Source organism: Aotus nancymaae, unplaced genomic scaffold, assembly GCF_030222135.1.
Source record: "Aotus nancymaae isolate 86718 unplaced genomic scaffold, 86718_ANA_hifiasm-v0.15.2.pri h1tg000010l, whole genome shotgun sequence".
NCBI lineage: Eukaryota > Metazoa > Chordata > Mammalia > Primates > Aotidae > Aotus > Aotus nancymaae.
The window spans coordinates 13663200-13682624 of record NW_026988421.1 but is presented as its reverse complement, the minus strand read 5'-3'; the positions used below and the strand labels follow the sequence as shown (position 1 = coordinate 13682624).

General features: G+C 48.3%; 1 protein-coding gene across 1 annotated transcript in view; it reads left to right on the top strand.

Annotated features, from left to right (window-relative positions):
* Nucleotides 1–400: 400 nt before the first annotated feature.
* SLC18A2 (solute carrier family 18 member A2) overlaps nucleotides 401–19425 on the top strand; it is a 39125-nt gene continuing 20100 nt past the window's right edge. The window contains exons 1-10 of the mRNA XM_012448042.2: nucleotides 401–421; nucleotides 850–985; nucleotides 3103–3454; nucleotides 12495–12553; nucleotides 13128–13211; nucleotides 13486–13578; nucleotides 14361–14450; nucleotides 14564–14607; nucleotides 14680–14740; nucleotides 16841–16936. Of these exons, the coding sequence (XP_012303465.1) occupies nucleotides 865–985; nucleotides 3103–3454; nucleotides 12495–12553; nucleotides 13128–13211; nucleotides 13486–13578; nucleotides 14361–14450; nucleotides 14564–14607; nucleotides 14680–14740; nucleotides 16841–16936 (1000 nt within the window). The 5' untranslated portion in view covers nucleotides 401–421; nucleotides 850–864. The remainder of the gene's footprint in view (nucleotides 422–849; nucleotides 986–3102; nucleotides 3455–12494; nucleotides 12554–13127; nucleotides 13212–13485; nucleotides 13579–14360; nucleotides 14451–14563; nucleotides 14608–14679; nucleotides 14741–16840; nucleotides 16937–19425) is intronic.

The window sequence follows — 19425 nt, the reverse complement described above, 5'->3', positions numbered from 1 at the left end:
GAGCCAGGAGAAAACCCTGGTCCCTGCCTCCTCGCCTTGGTCCCTGGCCCTTCACCCTTCGTCCTGGGTCCCTGACCCCTTTCCCTCTGGGCCCCTGCCAAGCCCGGGTCCCCAAGGCGCTCGGCCACGGTCAGGGGCCAGGGAAGAGGAGCGGCCGTGGCCAAGGCGAGGTAGGGACAGGGAGGCAGCGGCCCCTCCTGTGCAGCGACGGTGCGGGCGGGAGGAGGCCGGGGCGCCCCAACCCCCCGCCCCCGCTCCCTCCGGGTATGACGTCAGAGTCGGATGGGGTAAACTGAGCTGCGCGGCGGGGCGCTGGGGCGGAGACTGTGACCCGGAGCCGCCTGGACTGACAGAGCCCACTGCGGTGCGGGCAGTGGCGTTGGTGTGGAGGACCCGGACAGGCATCGAAGGCGACACCGAGGTAACGCGGCCCCGGCTCCCTGCTCACAGGGTGCGGTGACAGAAAGGAGAGGGGCCGAGGGAGGCAGGGAGGTCCCCAGAGCGCCGTGCGCGGGGCTGCGGGGACCCCGGGGCAACTGGGGCGCAGGACGCAAGATGCACGGGGCCGAGCACGCAGTCGGGGAGGTGGCACAGCTGGGGGTGGCAGGGATCAGGGCAGCGTCCTGGGGTTCCCAGGTGGGTCCCCGACGGCGCTTGCGGGCGCTACTTCCAGGGAGCGCAGGCGCTCGTGGGGACGTGCTCGGGGCAGGTGAGCCGAGGCTGGGGCTCCCGGGGGTGTCCCCGGTTGCCGGTGCGCTCGGCTCCCTGACTTGCCCTTCTGCGGCCTGGGGGGTGGGAGAATGGGGGTCCCTAGCGGCCTGGGGTCCTCACCAAGCGCCACGCCTGCAGCCGAGCCCCGGAGCCATGGCCCTGAGCGAGCTGGCGCTGGTCCGCTGGCTGCAGGAGAGCCGCCGCTCGAGGAAGCTCATCCTGTTCATCGTGTTCCTGGCGCTGCTGCTGGACAACATGCTGCTCACCGTCGTGGGTACGTGCGGACCGGGCACCCCCGCCCCAGCACCCCTGCCCCAGCGCCCCTTCCCCGGTGCTCCACTTACCCCAGTGCGTCCCGGAGCTCCGCCAAGACCTGGGAAAGTTAAAGAACTCGCTTTTTGCAAAAAAAGGCATCCCCTCCAGACTGCCGCCCCCGGGACTAGGAGGAGCCGCATTCGTGGCTTCGCTTTCCTGATGGTCGGTCAAAAATTGTGACATCCGATAAGAACCAGAACTTATGTTTCCCCCTGATAACTTCCCGCTTCCTCTTGCCTGCTTTCACTGCAATGAAAAAGATTTCTGTTCCAGAAGAGAAATTCCTCGAGTTCAAAATTACGTGTTAAAATAATCACTATGCTACTCGAAAAGGCAGGTTAATAATTTCGTGTAGTATCTAAAAGAGCAAGTCTAAAGACATTGAGATTTATTGTATGAGTGAATGATTTGAGATGGAAATATTTCAGCACCCATTGCAAGAACAATTTGAACAATGTTGGTTTTATTCTTTTTCCTATAATGGAATTTTGAAAAATTAAATAATTGAAATCCAGTTCTCTTAATTAGGTCCATTAAAGAGAAATATTTGGCATGCCTTTCCTTAAAAAAAAAAAAAATCCAGGTTTTAATGAATTTTAAAAAATCCTGATTCATTTAGACTGTAAGTGGTGGAAGCTGTGTCCTTCCTCTCTGTTTGCAGGTTTTCTCACTGCAGTTTTCAGAGCATCTGATAGGTTTCATCTCAAGGAGTTGCCAGAGCCGTGGAGCTCATCCCTTTTCAGTACCAAGAGCATTAGCTCTGCCTCGGCTGGAATGCTCCATTGGACACATGTGCTCACAGCTTCGATTATGTTTCACAATTTAACTTGTATTTTTTTGTTGTTGCTTTTTTGTTTGTTTTTTGAAATGGAGTCTCACTCTATTGCTCAGGCTGGAGTACAGTGGTGCAATCTCAGCTCACTGCAATCTCCACCTACTGGGTTCAAGTGATTCTCCTGCCTTAGCCTCCTGAGTAGCTGGGTTACAGACCTGTGCCATCAAAGCTAGCTAATTTTTGTATTTTTAGTAGAGACGGATTTTTGCCACATTGGCCAGGCTGGTCTTGAACTCCTGATCTCAGGAGATCCAGCTGCCTTGACCTCCCAAAGTGCTGGGATCACAGGCGTGAGCCACCATGCCTGGCCTGTTTCACAGTTTTGCTTTTTCCTTATGAAAATCTTAGGAATTCTTAAATCTTACAAGTTGTAGGAAAAATTGCAGAGTCCCACTCAACATAATGGAAGGATGAAGTGGGCCTGCTGCAAAATTTCCAAGTTATTACTTCCTGCAGGTTAATTTTTTTCTAAGACAAATCATGAAATGCAGTTTTCTGTTTACTTGATTGATTCCACTTGAAAATCTTTTGAGCCTCTCTTTCTTAGAAGCACCAGTTGACCCCAGGTTAGCACTGTCTTGACGTCAGACTGAATTTTGCTTTTCTGAAATATTCCTTGAAGGAACAATGTGGAAGAAACCCACAACTGACAGAATCTCTGGGACCAGTCAGTTCAGCACAGCCGCTGCCTTTGAGAGTAGACAGTTCTCGGGGCTGTTGGGGGCTTGGTTCTTTCTAGTGAGCTAAGCAAAGTGAACTTGCTCCAGTGTCATTGTAGACATCTGGCACGGGGCTCCTGTTCCTGGGGTAGACCTGCCACCTCTCTGGATCTCTTCTGGCATTGGACACAACCGTGGTTTTGTTGTTGTTGTTTTTTGAGACAGAGTCTCATTCTGTTGCCCAGGCTGGAGTGCAGTGGCACAATCTCAGCTCGCTGCAACCTCCACCTCCCAGGTTCAAGTGATCATCTGCCTCAGCCTCCTGAGTAGCTGGGATTACAGGCGTGTGCCACCACACCCAGCTAATTTTTGTATTTTTAGTAGAAACTGTGTCTCCATGTTGGCCAGGCTGGTCTCAAACTCCTGACCTCAGACCATCTGCCTGCCTCAGCCTCCCAAAGTGCTGGGATTATAGGTGTGAGCCACCACACCCAGCCGACACAACCACAGTTTTTTGCTGACTTTTTTCTTAGAGAGGGTTTCAGTGTGATCACCACCTTGCCATTCTTTTCTTATCCCCAGTCCCTATCATCCCAAGTTATCTGTACAGCATTAAGCATGAGAAGAATGCTACAGAAATCCAGACGGCCAGGCCAGTGCTCACAGCCTCCAACTCAGACGGCTTCCAGAGCATCTTCTCCTACTATGACAACTCTACCATGGTCACCGGGAACGCTACCAGAGACCTGCAGGAGGGGCAGCTGCATCAGACCACCACACAGCACATGGTGACCAACAGGTCTGCTGTGCCTTCCGACTGTCCCAGTGAAGACAAAGACCTCCTGAATGAAAACGTGCAAGTTGGTCTGTTGTTCGCCTCGAAAGCCACTGTCCAGCTCCTCACCAACCCTTTCGTAGGACTGCTGACCAACAGGTAGGGCAGATTACTTTAGTCAAAGAGTTTGATATTTCTATCAGTCCTAGCTTACATTCTACCTGGAATTCTGCTTCTTATTTATTCGTGAGGGTCTGGACAATCCATGGTGGGTGAGCTGGGGAAAACCCAGTCTCTTTCCCCTATGTCTCTGTTCCCAGATAACCACGAGTTCCTATTTGTTCCACCTTTCTATTCTCCCTTCTGTTGCTCAACAAGTAACAAAATATTAAGGAAGACAGAATAAAGAGGACCTCTTCCACCAAGTGGGAGGACTTTGACCTGTCTAAATGCCAGGTTTCATAAGTGCATTTGTCAGAATCGCCCCGGGCAGCAGGACCTCTGCAGCCGCTGTGGCTGTCATTTTATTTTATGCGCCATGTGGCCTCCTCTTGTCTTCTATCTTAGGACATGCACTTCCTTATAGAGAGCCAAGGTGTCTTCTTTTGGAGCTGGCATGCTAAAGACTCTCGTGATGCCAGGTAGGGAGTGTGGGAAAAGGTCGGAAGCTCCAAGCTGATGCCGAGGTCACGGGCTGTGCTCTTCCCTTCTGCTGGCTACATAGTGTTGTCCACGTACATGAAAGAAAGAGAACTGAGGCTATTGTCTGGATGATCCAAGCTGCCCAAACTAGTTTCAGATGAATCAGGCTGTTCTAGATTTTTCTGAACCCACATTGTTTGGAATAACTGTTTACTTCTCCACTGTTGGTGAAGTGTTTGTTCTTCTCTAGCTGAGGTGGCCCAGTTCTGCCTGGTCCGTGGGTGCTCGAAGCCCAGGAGAAGAGCCTTGTAGCCGAGAGGAGGAGCCAGGCCCCAAGGTGTCGGTGCAAGGAGTGGGAGCTGGTAGTGAGTTCATGGTGGACTGTCAAGTGCACAGTGTAGCTACCTAGGTCGAAATTATACATGTGAGGCGTACATATTGTTAAACACCAGAAATGCGGGGAGAGGCGTGCCCACAGTCCTACCTGCAGACCAGGCCCAGAAGCAGGAACAAGACTGCGCTAGAGATGGAAAAGAGGTGGTGGCAGGGAGAGGGGTGAACTAAGGAGGCAGCGGAAGACCAGGGCTGGGCTAGGCTATTGGAGGCCCCAGATGCTGGGCTGAGAAAGGATTGGGGTTCTGTTGTGGGGCAGCAGGAAGCCATCAGAGATTCTAGAGCCAAAGAGGATGAGTGAGTCAAGCACAATTTCAAGCAGGGTAGGTGGGCAGGGCAGGGAGATCTTTGCATTTTCCCTGCCTTTGGCATAGGGAGTGGGGAGCAAGACTGGCTACATAATTTGTGGGGCTCAGTGAAAAATGAAAATGTGGACCCCACATTCAAATATTTATGAAGCACTTCAAGGTGGCAGTAGAGAATGAAATCAATCAAGCTTTGAGAGCAGAGTCCTGTGCGACTCTAGGGCTAGGGACGCTGAGAGGCGAGGAAGCCTTGGGTGGCGGCTGTGGCTCAGGGAGGGGACGGCAGATCTGGCCTTCCCCCAGCACAAGCTGCCCTTGGACACATGGAGCTTTAGTGGGACAGGAGCACATTCTCACATCTGCAGTTTGATTTTCTGGATGGAAGGATGCCATCGAATGGATTTTAACCATCTCAAGCCATGCCCAGCCCTCTAGTCTGTGCAGAGCAATATTCTAAGGCTGCTACATAAAATATGCTAAGCAAATGAACCCAGCAAAAGGCTGATGGTGGACCCATTAAGAAGGTGACATTCAGTGGCTCCTCTGTTCTCAAGAGAAAAACCAAACAAACCCCAGTAGTTGCAGGATTGTTTTCTTTCTTTTTTCAATACTGAGAATGCTTCTTAAAATGCATCTGGTATAATTACAGAAAATAGCTCAGGATTTTGTATTCTGAGAAAGCAAACAGCTCAAATACTATATGTGAAAATTGAGGACATTATCGTAATAATGCCTTGCCAATCACTTGGGTGGAACGTTACTAGCCATGCAGAGTAATACTTAGAAATTCAGCTGAAATGATGTGAGTACTCCAATCTTCCAAACGCAAATGGCAAATGAAAAGCTTTTTTTAAAAATCCCATTCTTACTGTTAATGCTTTGCTGATGCCATGGGGAAGAAGCTTGTTTAAAACCAGTGAGCCCTTTCCCCTCTTATATACTCCAAAGGCTTTGAGGTTGTAGCCACACCAGGCTCATGTTTGGGGCTTCAAAAAATTATCTTCCATTTTGTGACTTGTGAAATTTAGTCTATTCTCATGGTGAGTGATCTACTTTGGAAATTATCTAGAGCAAAATTGTAATCCCCAACTGTTTTGCCCAGCTACCTAGCAAATTTAAAAATTATTTTCCAATGCTGGCTGGTAACATGGAAGGGCAAACAATTTTTTTTCTTGTTTTTTTTTTTTTGAACAGAGTCTTGCTCTGTCACCCAGGCTAGAGTGCAAATCTTGGCTCACTGCAACCTCCATCTCCCGGGTTCAAGCAATTCTCATGTCTCAGCCTCCTGAGTAGCTGGGATTACAGGCATGCACCTCTATGCCAAGCTAATTTTTGTATTTTTTGGTAGAGACGAGGTTTCACCATGTTGGCCAGGCTAGTGTTGAACTCCTGACCTCAGGTGATTTGCCCACCTTGGCCTCCCAAAGTTCTGGGATTACAGGAGTGAGCCACCGTGTCCAGCGAGCAAACAAATTTCCATATTGTGGTCCTGATTTGTGATTTGTCTCATGATTTCCAACACTGATAGATATGAGTTTGGGGACTGGGCAGCTCTTCTGGGCACTCCAAGATTCTGCTTCCCACCACAGTTCGGATGAAAGCAGAGAAGGGACAAATGCATTCCATTTGCCTTTAATAGTCTTCAAAGAGTTAACTTGTGAGCCATTGCAGTCTTTTGATGTAAATTGTGCCAATCACATCCTCCATGAGCAAGACGTATGACTCACATCTTCAGTGTTGTAAACAAATGTGTTTAAAGTCTTTTTAAAATTGGTTAATATGTTTCTGATTAAAGAATAGTTAAAAATATGGAGCATCTGAGCTTGCAGAGACTTTTCTCGAAAGCTTTTGGGCCAGTCCTCGCATTTTATAGGCAAAGGAGTTTGCAGTTCAGGAGGAGAAAGCATTTACCACAACACAGGACTGCAGCCACATGTCCCGACTGTCCTGTTTCAAGCTCTGTTCTTCCCCTCTTCCTGTTCTTCCCACCTGCTTACAATTATACAGCCTGTACTTTCAGCTACTAGAAATAAAGAATGCAGCTCAAAATCTGTCTTCCTTGCGCTGACTTGGGCTCTTCCTGGTTGTACCAGGCAGAACTGCTGAAGACCCAGTGAGTTGCTGATTGCTGTTTTTAATCAATGAGCAGAGAGTTTAGATCAGCCTGATTCCTGTGGACATGGACCCTCCCTGGTCCCAGAAATACTCAGTCTTTTTCCAATCCCTGATGTGAACTGGTCCAGCTTCATGCATCCGTAAAGATGTGTGGGGAAAGCTGCCTGTAGCCAGAGCCATTCTTTTCCAAAGCTGCTTGTTTTAACTGAAGTGGGACCCATGCTGAGTCGAGACATCCTACAGCACACCACACCATACCTGAACTCCTGCATTCACGGTCATGATGGTGCCATGTGAGTGGCTTTTGTGGGTAGAAGACACAAAAGGTAGGCCACCTGTCTGTCTATTTATTTATTGAGACAGGGTCTCACTTTGTTGCCCAGGCTGGAGTGCAGTGGTGCAATCTCTGCTCACTGCAACCTCCACCTCCCAGGTTCAAGCAATTCTCCTGCCTCAGCCTCCCAAGTAGTTAAGACTACAGGAGAACACCACCACGCCCGGCTAATTTTTTTTTTGTATTTTAGTAGAGATGAGGTTTCACCATTTGGCCAGTCTAATCTCGAACTCCTGACCTCAAGTGATCCTCCCGCCTCAGCCTCCCAAAATGTTGGGATTACAGGCGTGAGCCACCATGCCCAGCCCTGTTGTTTTTAAATATTCCATAAGTTTTCACAGCAAACTCTGAAAATGCAAAGTAACAATTTTTGGGTTCATTTAGCTGCTAATAGGATACATGTTTTTCATGTTTTATTTATTATTCAGATACTATATTTCTACTGAAAATGTATGACCAGATAGGTGGCAAAAGATCTTTGATTTGGGTGTGTGTCGTGATCACCTGTCCAATAGCACACTTTCCAACAAAGCCTGAAGATGATGGGTTGACCTGATTTCCAATTTCCACGTGGAAGCCTCTTGCCTCTTATTTTATAATTCTGGCTGAACTATTCATTTCATGATTGCAGTTGTGTGCAGGTGGGAGCAGAAATTATACTAGTGATGCTTCGTCATCATTTGGTCTAAGAAGCAAATTTTAGATAAATATGTACATAAGAGGAATGTTCCAGGCAAACTAACAAGGGGACACCACCTTTACATTACATTTCTCTCCTCCCTCAACCAGGCAAAGATGTGGCATGGTGGTCTTGCTTTGCGTAAGGTTTAAATAATAGTTGCATCTTCAGAACCAAAAGATACTCCACACGACTGGCTTGGGAAAGAGTTAACTTCATTGCTGGGGACCTTTTCCCTCGGCTTCCTCCTTAGCTTGTCATTGTCTCGGTGATCTGCTTTTTATCAAGCCAGCGTCGGTGGCTTAATTTATTTCCATAGTTACTTCTTATATTTGAAAGCAGTTCTTTTTCCTTGGAAATCTTAGCTAACATCTGAATGACACAGAGGACACCACAGTGCCTGAAATCTCTATGAAGTCTACTGTGGTTTTATTTTATCTTATTTTTATTTTTATTTTTTGCTAGCTTCAGCCAGTGGGTCTGAAGTGGGCTTTGTGGGAATAAGCAGTGACCTTTTCAGCTTCTCCATGGACAGGGAAACCAGCTGTTCTGAGAAGGATCTTCCATCCTGGATCTGGTTAGGATGGGAGGGAGGGTTTAGCGAGCCTTCACTTCTGAAATCAGAAGAAACTGGCCGTGGAATTAGAGCATTCCTAGGGGAAGCAAAGGCTCCGTTGAGCTGTGTGTCAGAGAACAGGACCCACATCCAGGAAAGGGAGAAGTCCGTGCCCCCAAACTCCCTGATAGCTGAAAAAGACAAGCAGGACCTAAGAATTTTGACAAGCGAAATCTAAGGATTTTGTTCTATTTACTAAATGATTGACAAACTTCCTGCTGTATCCAGGCAAATTTAAAATATCATTCCGTTTGCTAACATTCACTTCACACCTTTGAGGAGTGTGTAGGGATCACCATGGGGGAGCTGTTGCTTCTCCTCTCCTCTGGTGAGAGTTTCACCCTTCAGGGCTCTGTAGTCTGTGTCCTTTTTGTCATTTACCATGGTAGAGGCAACTGTGGTCTTAGCAATCCTGAGAATAGAGCTTGCATTAGTCTCTATGGCAAGGCTAAGCTAATTATTAATGCTGCCATTTAGGGACAGAAGTGGTTTCTCCACTGACTATCTAAGTATCTATAATTAACATAACTTTTATTGTTTTACATGTCTTTCTAGGCATGAAATATATGACTTTTAGTCTTACTCAAATTGGATTAACTGCTTCGTGATGCTCTGTAGAGGATGACCGTGGGCCAAGATGACTCATAGGGATGATAATGGGACATTTGGCTGAAGGTTTGCAGAATCGGATCTAGCTCTGCTTAGCAGTGCTTTAATTGAGATGGCACTGAATTGAGACGAGGGGGCCAACTCAGACACAGATTGTGACTAATGTCGGTTGAGTTTCTGTCTGTTTAGGAGATACTGTGGGGAAGGAGAAAGGGTGTGGTCCTTCTGCCACCACTCAATGACTAGGGGCACTGGATGACCCTGCTTCTATGGAGGTGCTCAAGGGACCAGAAGAGTTTGAGGGTGGAGACCCAGGAGCTTCCCATGGTGTCTTCTTTACCTTGAGGCTGAGCTCTGGGGAAGAATGACGCCCAGCGCTTACCACCAGGCAGCCCCTGCAGTGGCTTGGCTTCTGTTGAAAGTTCAGGCACAGGCGTGTCCAGTGCCTAGAAGGCGGCAACATGAGCCTGGTTGTATCTGAAGCCATCGGCTTGCTCTGCAGCCATGGGGTAAGCTACTCCGTTTCTGAACCTCAGCTTTCTCATCTAAGATGAAGATTTGGACTGGCTAGCCTTTGAGTTTCCTTCTAGCTTTGCTATTCCTTTACTCCATACATGCATTGTTAAAATTCCAAAGAAAATTAAAATGAAAAACGGTAGCTACAGTGCCTCTAAAGAAAACACAGCACCTCAGATGGTGAAAAGAACCATCTGTGGGCACAAACCCTGGGGTTTTCAGTGAAACTGCCCACCTTCCATCCCACATGCTCCTGTGACCAGTGTCCCCACTCAGGTGCACATCAGGAGGGCCTAGCACAGGTTGACACACTCAAGGTATGCCTGTAGCCTTGGATTTGGGGCAAGTAATTCACCTCCCTGAGGCTTGGTGTTGACCATCTGAAAAATGGATATAACCAGCTACCCTCCCTTAGAACCTCAGGCCGCCCAGCATGCTGGTTCCCTGCTTACAGTCATGGGAATGTCTGAGTCTTCAGGTAGGGAGGGGCCTCAGTGGCTTCCAGCCTACCCCCGCTGTGCCCTGATGGGTTACCTGCATTACTGACCGGACTGCACAGTGGGCACGGTGTGGCCTGGTGGCCACAAACGGGTTGTCACATTTTATTGAGTTTTGTCCTGAAACCACCCGGTGCTTCTGCCTGCAGTCTGGGAAGGGGCCACAGATGTCTTATTTGGCTTCAGGGATGTCCCTATAACCCGAAGGCTTCCATTTTAGAGCCTGATAAATAGCCAAAATGAAGAACTGGTGACAGAAGCATGAAGCCCATAATTCCAACAGTTTTGATGTGTATTAATACTTCAACTACTACATTTTCCAAATATATGTTGAATGGAGAGAGAAGCCTGTGTTTATTCCAGGACAGCCGGGAAGACTGCCATATGTCCGTTCTATCACGGGACAAACTGTAGTTGCTGAAAATAAACTGCCTGGGAGTTCTCTCTGAGCCTCCTGGACATTTCCCGATTCAGTATCCTGCAGTGCCGTGTGAGCCCCTGGTGTTGGGTTTCTCTTGTCCACATGAATAAGGGGCACAGAGCTCTGGGCAGGCTGAGACAGGAGAAGCTACCACCTGATGGCCATCTGAACTGCAGGTCAGAATCCTGGTATCTTCCTTGGTTTACCCATTTGCTTGGAGCCCCACTTTGTGAATTACAAGCTCACTTCAGTTCACAGTAAGGGGAAGCTGTGTATGGTTTGCGGGAGGGGACTGAGTGCCCGGGAGTCTGTCATGCTTGTGAATTACTCTTCGTATTTTTGGTATTTGGTTTCTGGATACAGGTGAAGCAGTTAAAAAATAAATATTAGTATGGTGAAGAGAACTTTGGGAAAGATTCTATTTAAAGCTTCATATACTGTTTGGGTATGGGAGGAGGTGGTAAAGTTTACAAGGAAAAGTCCTAGGCTGCAGGGAATGGCCCAAGCGAAATTAGTCTGATGACATCTGACAAGTAATGATAGCTATCGTGTCCCAGTTTCCTCATCTGTAACACAGGGAGGTGAAATGGAGCCCTTAGCAAATCATGAGCTGGTGGGTGCAAATGCTTGGAGAACTGAGTGTAAACTTTAAATGAAAACGCTATGATTATGATTTTTTTTTTTTGAGACTGTCACCCAGGCTAGAGTGCAGTGGCTCAATCTCAGCTCACTGCTACTTCCGCCTCCTAGGTTCAAGCAATTCTCGTGCCTCAGCTTCCCAGGTAGTTGGGATTATAGGTGTGCACCAGCCCACCCAGCTCATTTTTTTTGGTGGTAGTTTCTTTTCAGTAGAGACAGGGTTTTGCCATGTTGCCCAGGCTAGTCTCAAACTCCTGAGCTCAGGTGATCTGCCTGCCTTGGCCTTCCAAAGTGCTAGGATTACAGGCATGAGCCATTATGCCTGGCTGATTACAATTTTTCGATTAAATCCTGGAAGAGAAGAACCCTTCCACGTTGTTCCTGGAGCTTGGCCCTTCTGACTTCCCGGATTCATTTGATTCCTCTCTGGGTTCCTGAGGGTCCACAGCTAGAGAAAGAAGAGACTTAAAGATGTTTCAGGCTCTTCTGGGTTAGAGCAAACCTGCAATTGGGCAAGAGCTCAGCCAGTGTTGGCTCCCTCTTAAGGCAGAAGGGCTGGAAGCTGCCTGTATCCTCACACCCCACCCACAGAGCCGGGACCCAGCTGTCTGCTTGATCCAGCAGAAACGGAGAATAAAGAAGGAAGAGAATGAAGGGGGAGATGACATTTCTTAGGCACCTTCTATGCTGTAGGCACTCTGGTTAACAGTTCAACATCTACATCTCTTCCCTTACTCCAGTCCTGGGAGGTGGGTGGTGGTCTCTCCATAGGGCTGAGAGGAGGCCTCCCTGGATTAAGTGGCAGGGCCACGTGTCCAGCCAGACATGGCATAGGGGAATGCCAGGGTCTTTTCCCCAGCCCTGGTGACCTGGCGCCAGAGCCCTAGGTGAGCAGTGGTCTCATGGAGCAATTTGGATTTTGAGATTTTGCACAGAAAATGAGACTTTGTCTTTCTAGGTTGGCCTCATGGGGTCAGCAGGAAGGCAGATCTTAACATCTTGCTTCCTAATGCCTCTCAGACATAGTACAGTCTGCCAGTTGAATCACCTGATGGTCTTTTACCCGAATCATTTGATTGCAGTGGCTCCTTTGGGAGAGCTCTAGCAAAGACTATAATTAAAGGAATCATTTTTTTAAAAGGACGGAAACAGAGGCTGTGTATTTTAGATGTGTTCTGGGTTACTTGCCAATATTGTGCTAACATTTATTCCAGAGAAATTTCTGTTCACAGTGGCAGTCCTTAAATGTATTCACGTTCCAAGACAGTCAAACACAAAAAGGTCACATAGGAAGCACCGAGTATATGAATTCTCAGAAAAGTCCGCCAAACGCTTATCTGTCTGATCCCAAAGGGTAGCCAGGAGAAATCGACATAAAGCCTTAAAAAAATAGCCTGCAGTCACCAGATTTGTCTCATGTTTGTGTTTTGCAGAATTGGCTATCCAATTCCCATATTTGCGGGATTCTGCATCATGTTTGTCTCAACAATTAGTAAGTATCTGGTGCCTGCCTTCTCAGTGTCAGTCTCATCAGGGTGGCCATGGATGCCCATGAGCCGGGAATTAAGAATACAACCTGGGGGCCAGGCACGATGGCTCATGCCTGTAATCCTAGCAACTTGGGAGGTCAAAGTGGGCAGATCACTTGAGGTCAGGAGTTTGAGATTAGCCCACCAACATGGTGAAATCTTGTTTCTACTAAAAATACAAAAATTAGCCAGGTGTGATGGCAGGCACCTGTAGTCCTAGCTACTGGGGCGGCGGAGGCATGAGAATTGCTTGAACCCAAAGACAGAGGTTGCAGTGAGCCGAGATCACGCCACTGCACTCCAGCCTAGGTGACAGAGCAAGACTCTGTCTCACAAAAAAAGAATCCAACCTGGGAGGTTTGTGTATTGGCAACAGTTGCAGACAGGAATTGATAGACGTTTTCACGGAACAAAAGCACAAGATGGCTGATGCGGAAATTCTCTGCCAGGTTGAGGGAGGGCTTCCGAAATGTCCCTGTTTGGGATGGTTGCTTCCCAGCAGCGCTGATGTGCAGTCTTGGACCCCTCTCTCTGCAGTGTTCGCCTTCTCCAGCAGCTATGCCCTCCTGCTGGTTGCCAGGTCACTGCAGGGGATCGGCTCATCCTGCTCCTCTGTGGCTGGTAGGTGTGGAATGCCTGAGTGAGTTCATCAAGGGGCCCCTTGCAGAGTGAGCTGGACTCATTCAGGGAATCCAGGTATTGGTGGTGGTTGGGGTGCTGGGGATTCCTGGAGAAGGTGCTCGCTTTCCTTGTGGGTTCTGCTTGGACTTACATTTTAGTTAACCTGACAGGTTTGGGACGATCACAAGGCTGGCTGGAGAGGGAAGGCGAGTCATGCATTATTCTTTTGCTGTTCCCCGAAGCTGGCCTGTTGACTATTTCTTTCCCTGTGCAGGGATGGGCATGCTTGCCAGTGTCTACACAGATGATGAAGAGAGAGGCAACGTCATGGGAATCGCCTTGGGAGGCCTGGCCATGGGGGTCTTAGGTGGGTAAGGAAGGCCTCTGTGTAGGTGAACTGGCAGGAGAGGACTGCCTGGTGCTGGACAGCGGCAATCCTCACGAAGTGACCCTGGCGAAGTTTGCACTGATTGAGAAATCCCTTTATATTTCCTCCTTTCCTGCTTTCATGGAGACTGAAAAAATGGTAGGAAGAGCTCTGAGCTGGGGGTGGAGGGGATCAGGACCTCCTCTGCCTCTGCCCCAAACCTCCCTGGGCCCAGGTGAAAAACCAAAAGTTGAACAGGATGATCTGCCCGACGCTTTCCTTGGGAACATTCGATGAGCTGTGATGGGGGAAACTTGTCTTCTGTGTCTGCCTCTCCCACCTGCCCTGGCTGACTTCCCAGACCAGGGGACAAACATCTTCCCTGAGAGGGATTCAGACCCTTTCCCTTCCTCTCTCGCATTCCCGGCCTGCTTCTGGGAGCTTGCAGCCTTGCCCGTGCTGGTGTACAAGGAGCGAAGTCCCCGTTTACACATTTTCCTGTGCGGTGGAAGCCGCACAGCCCCGGGTCTGGATCTTGTTTCTCTTGGGCCTTTGCTTTCAAGGTGACCTTCGTAGACTCTTGCCCATTTCTTAGGTGAAAAACCACTCGGAGGAAGTTGCCAAGGCAACTGAACTCTTAACTGAATAGAACAATAGGGCAGCCACCCCAAATCTTTATTGGAACAAAGTAGAGAGAGAAACACAAGAGTCAAATGGATGGTTCTAGTATGGGGAAAGGGCACGTGTCCCAGGGGTGGCGCCCCCTCTTTCTCTCCCTGCAGTGGGCCCCCCCTTCGGGAGTGTGCTCTACGAGTTTGTGGGGAAGACGGCTCCATTCCTGCTGCTGGCTGCCTTGGTGCTCTTGGATGGAGGTGAGTGAGTCCACGTGGGCGCCTTGCCGTGACCTTGGCATCCGTGCCGGTACGTGCTTGGGCCACACCTGCTTTCTGAGGAAGGGCTTGCTTTTTTTATTTTTATTTTTTAGCTATTCAGCTCTTTGTGCTCCAGCCGTCCCGGGTGCAGCCAGAGGTAAGCAGCCAGGAATGAGGGCCCCAGGGAAGGGGGCATGGGGATGCTTCTGACCCGTGTTTTTCTTGACAGAGTCAGAAGGGGACACCCCTAACAACGCTGCTGAAGGACCCGTACATCCTCATTGCTGCAGGTGGGGCTCCGGGGGTCTTCTCCGTCAGGCGAATGCGAGGTGATGGCCGCAGGCTGGAGGCGGGGGTGGATGGCCAGGGCTGATTGCGTTTTCTAGCAGCAAAGAGGCTACGAGTCAAAGGAAATGGTTTTCTTCCACACTTGCTTTCTGACACTCAGCCAAGGCCCCTTTTGTTTCTCATTTGGGGAAAATCGAGATGGCGCATGCTGGGCTCTGCAGAGCTGCCTGGGTCCCAGGGATGCCAGGCTGCAGAGGTTTGTTTGGAGCCAAGCTTGCTCACTGTGTTTGCGTCGAAGGCCATCGTTGTTTGGCCTTGAACTTTTCCGGAAGGAGTCCTTGGCCTCACGGCAAGGGTCTCAGGTGGGGCAGTCTGACTCACCTTGGCATGTATGAATAGAAAGGACAGCAGAGCCCCACAGGGGCTCCCTTCTTACAGAGAGCATCCCTGCTGAGCAGCAGGGAGGCCACTCAAACACCCCTTGGCTAAAAGGCATGCTTTTGGGTTCTTGGCCTAGAGGGGTTAAAAGAAAGCGCTGGGGTTTTGTGGCTCTTGGGAAGGATAATGGTCTGCATCTATCCAAGGGACTGTCCCCCAAGACTGTCCCAGTGGCAGAAGGTTGCCTGCCCTGCTAGGTCCTGGGCTGCCTAACCAGGCACCAGCCTTGTGTAGGTGCTGCTAGGCCTGAGTACTGAGGTAAACAGGCCCTTGGGGTCAGGCCAGGAGAAGGTCTGGCCGTGTGCTGGTGTGCTGGTCTCTGGGGCGGCCTGCCCTGTAGCATTGGATCCAGTTAGGGTTAGATGTGTCTAAGCAGAGCTCCCTAACACAGGTAGGCTGGAGGGTGCCTGAGATAACTGGCACCAGTAGTTAGGTTCAGCCTTTGTCAACCCCCAGGCTGGTTTTATTTAACCCTTCTGCTCCTGGATTTGGTTAGGTTAGCAGGTACGTAACCCTGGCCGAGACCCTGTCTATCATGCTTGTTGGCCAGAGATATGGAGCTGGCATGGTGACTTCTTCATGCAGTGGGAACTCTGCAAGATGTAGGGGGCATCCCAGAGCTGAGATGCCTCTGGAACCCTGGCATCTGAGGTGGGGACAAGGAGGTATTATGAGGGATGGATGCTCTAGAAATGTGACTCCCTGAGACTTGGGCATGTCTGGACAGGGCTGTGCAGCCTGGGCCTGTCCTGTCTTGGGCTTCCCTGGAAACTCAGTCTAGTCTCTGCTCACAGGAGACACAAAGATGCTACCCAGCACTGCCAGACTGTCATCCACACTTCCAGGCAGTCTTGACTGTGGAAGGGAGTTGGAGCCAAGTGGGTGAGGGGAGTCCTGCCATCAATATGCTCTACCTTGAAATGTCACGTCAAATGAACAGATCTTTCTTCCTTAAGTGTGCACTTTCATCACTGTTGCACAATATTCTTTGAATTTGTTGTAGCAAATTAGAGGTTCCAAGAGGCACAACACAGGAAGTTCCCAGAATGATGGAGAACAGTCCCGTGGGTCTTTTTCCGGATAGTTCTATATTTACAAAGGGTTCTGGTTAACAGAGTGATCATGGATATTTGCATAGATGCCCGATATGCACAGATGATTTTTAAAACATCCCCCCACGGCATGCCTGTACTGAATGCACCGTGATCTTGTTTGAATTTTCTGGCATTTCAGGGTATCATTAGAAATGCCCATGATTATTGCACAGTAACACACAGATGCGAGATCCTTGGGTTGCCCCGAGACTGTGTGTGGTCCGGAAGTGGCCTGGCTGTTGCGTGGCCCCAAGCAAGCTACTTCATTAATAAATTGGGCTTCCTTTCTTCATTGATAAAAGCTTGATTGGGTAGGTTAAACCAAAGGATCTCTAGGGCTGCTTCCAGTCCAAACTTTGTCTCTGGGATTCTAGTTGTTTAAAATAAGGACGACGATGATGATGATGATGATGGTGATAAACAGCCTTTGCTGTCCCCTTGATATGCTATTTATCCTTTACTTAATGGAAGTAGAAGTTCCGGTTATCTGAGCTGCAGGTACATGGAGTCTAACTGTGCCCAGAAATGACAGAGGAGGCAGAAGCCACTAAGTCCTTTCTTCCCTTACAGGCTCCATATGCTTTGCAAACATGGGCATCGCCATGCTGGAGCCAGCGCTGCCCATCTGGATGATGGAGACCATGTGTTCCCGAAAGTGGCAGCTGGGTAAGGACTAGGGTGGGCTCTTCTGATTCAAGAGTGTTTGTCCCCAGGGCATTCCTGCTGAGTTGCCCTTACGGGATTATCATGTGATGGCTTCTGTTTAACTCTTAATGGGTCATTGCTTAGGGCAGCCTTGGGCTCTGTTCTCTGGTTTATCCATCATCTTTGAGGGGTGCAGAACTCAGACACATCAGATCTGGGCAGAAATGAGAGGAAAAATGCAGTCAGCATCTTCCCCAGTTTCTGAACTGGACTAACTGGACAGCCATAAAATTTACATGAAAGAGACTAACAACAAAGTCATTGTTAAAAGCATGAATTCTTAAAAAGAAGTAATACATGCTTATAAAAAATGAAAGTCTGCTGATTTAGGAAGTACAAAATTTTTAAATTTCATGCTCATCTTCCCCCCTAGCCATCCCATCCCCTGTGATAGTCATTGTTAACAGTTCTATGTCTTTTTCTAGATGGTCCTGTATTTACCACCCTATTGTATATATAAAATGCCTAAAAATCCAACCAAGTGGAATTTTGCCATTTAATTCACTGTGTGACCTCTTGTTTTTCCTTCATGCAATTTTGTGGCCGTGTTTCCATGTCAGAACATGTAGATTAACTTTTTAAAATAATTAAATTTTATTTTTATCAAAGTTACACATGTACATAATTGTTAAGTCAAAGATAAAAGAATTATAAGGAAAATCAGCTGTCTTTTCCCCATGCCTCCTCATATCCAAAGCCCTTCAGATTCTATCATCTTCAACTCTTCTGGTTCTTTCTTCTGCTAATACCCTTATGTCTCTTAATAATATGTGTATACCCCCTGCATTTTTTTTTTTTTTTGAACCAGTCTCACTCTGTCACTCAGGCTAGAGTGCAGTGGCACGATCTTGGCTCACTGCAACCTCTGCCTCCTGGGTTCAAGTGATTCTCTTGCCTCAGCCTCCTGAGTAGCTGGGATTACAGGCATGTGCCACCACACCTGGCTAGTTACAACCCCATTTTAAAAGTTTTCCAATTTCTGACATTGTCCACCAGCTTCCTAATACAGTAGATGGGGATTATTTAATGCCGTTGCGGTGCCATATGAAAATATCAAACAACCAGCTCACACATTTTCTCACCTTCTGTCTTCCCCAAATAATTGCATCATAGCTTTTTGTTAGACTGGCATTCAGCACTGACATTATTGTGACTATGTGAATATTGTTCGCAGCTGACTGAGCTATGTAGGGTACTGTGATTAATTTCCTTTCTTTTTGCAAATTTAATTTTCCTGGAGTTAGTCACTGCCTTGTCTTTTCATTTTCTTAACGTTTTATATAGTGTTTATGAATATATCTGCCAAAGTTTCTGGAAAAGATGAAAAGTCCTCCCAGTGCAGGCAAGTGTTGGCAAACCCGACCTTTCTGTGTATTTGCTCATTTGTGGACTTCTGTCCTAGGTCTTTGGTCTAGACTTTCTTTCTCCCTCATCCCAGCATCTTCTGTGCCTCTCTTCTGTTTCCCGTATTCCTTGCCCTGGACTGACTTCCTCATTATGATAGAGCACAGCCTCCCACAGCTTCCTGAGAGTGTGTACGTGGCAGGTGAAGGTCTCTGAGGTCCTGCATATTTGCAAATATTTTACCCTTATCCTACACTTGGTTGACTTTGTCTGCGTGTATAATTCTTGGTTGGAAATCATTTTCCTTGGGATTGTTGAGGCCACTGTTCAATTGTCTTCTAGCATCCAGGGTTGCTGTGGGAGAGGCCAGTGTTACTCTGATTCCACCCCAAAGTAGGATCCTGAGGGACCTTTACTTCTCTAGGTTTTATAAAAGTCATGATGATGATTCGCAGTGGGGTCTGTTTTCCTCCACTGGGCTGAAAACTTGCTTAATCAGCCCTTTCACTTGGGGAACCCCACGTTTCAATTCCAGGGAGACTCTTTGTATTATGACTTTAATGAAATCTTCCTGTTTTCTCTGCTCTTTTACTCCAGTTGGCTGAATGTTAGACTCCCTACTTTAATTCTTCTAATTTCTTGTCTTTCTGCTTTTCCATTGATATATTCCTCTTCATCTTTTAAATTGCCTATTGAGTCTTTAAAATTGGTGCTGTCGTATCTTAAATTTAAAGAGCCTGTTGTGTATACCCTGAGTGTTTTGGGTTCTTTTGGTGAGGTGGTTGTTACTGGAATAACACCCTTGCACCATTTTCCTAGGAAGACTTTCAGGTCCAGCTTCAGCCTCTTGTGTTGCCCCTGGTTGCCATGCTGCCTGGGGTCCCTGAACCATTCTAGTTAATTTCTCTAGAGAAACTGTCTCCTGCCAGGGTGAAGGCTGGAGTGCTGGGAGTCCCACTGCTCTTAACACAGCCTCTCAGCCTGCTTTCGTGTTGACAGCCTCTGCTCTCAGCCCCACCTTCACAGCACCCGAACCTTCAGTTCCTTCCTGGCTGTGAAGCAGAATGGCTCTTGCCTCTTGCTGGCCTCACCATGTGCAGGTGGAA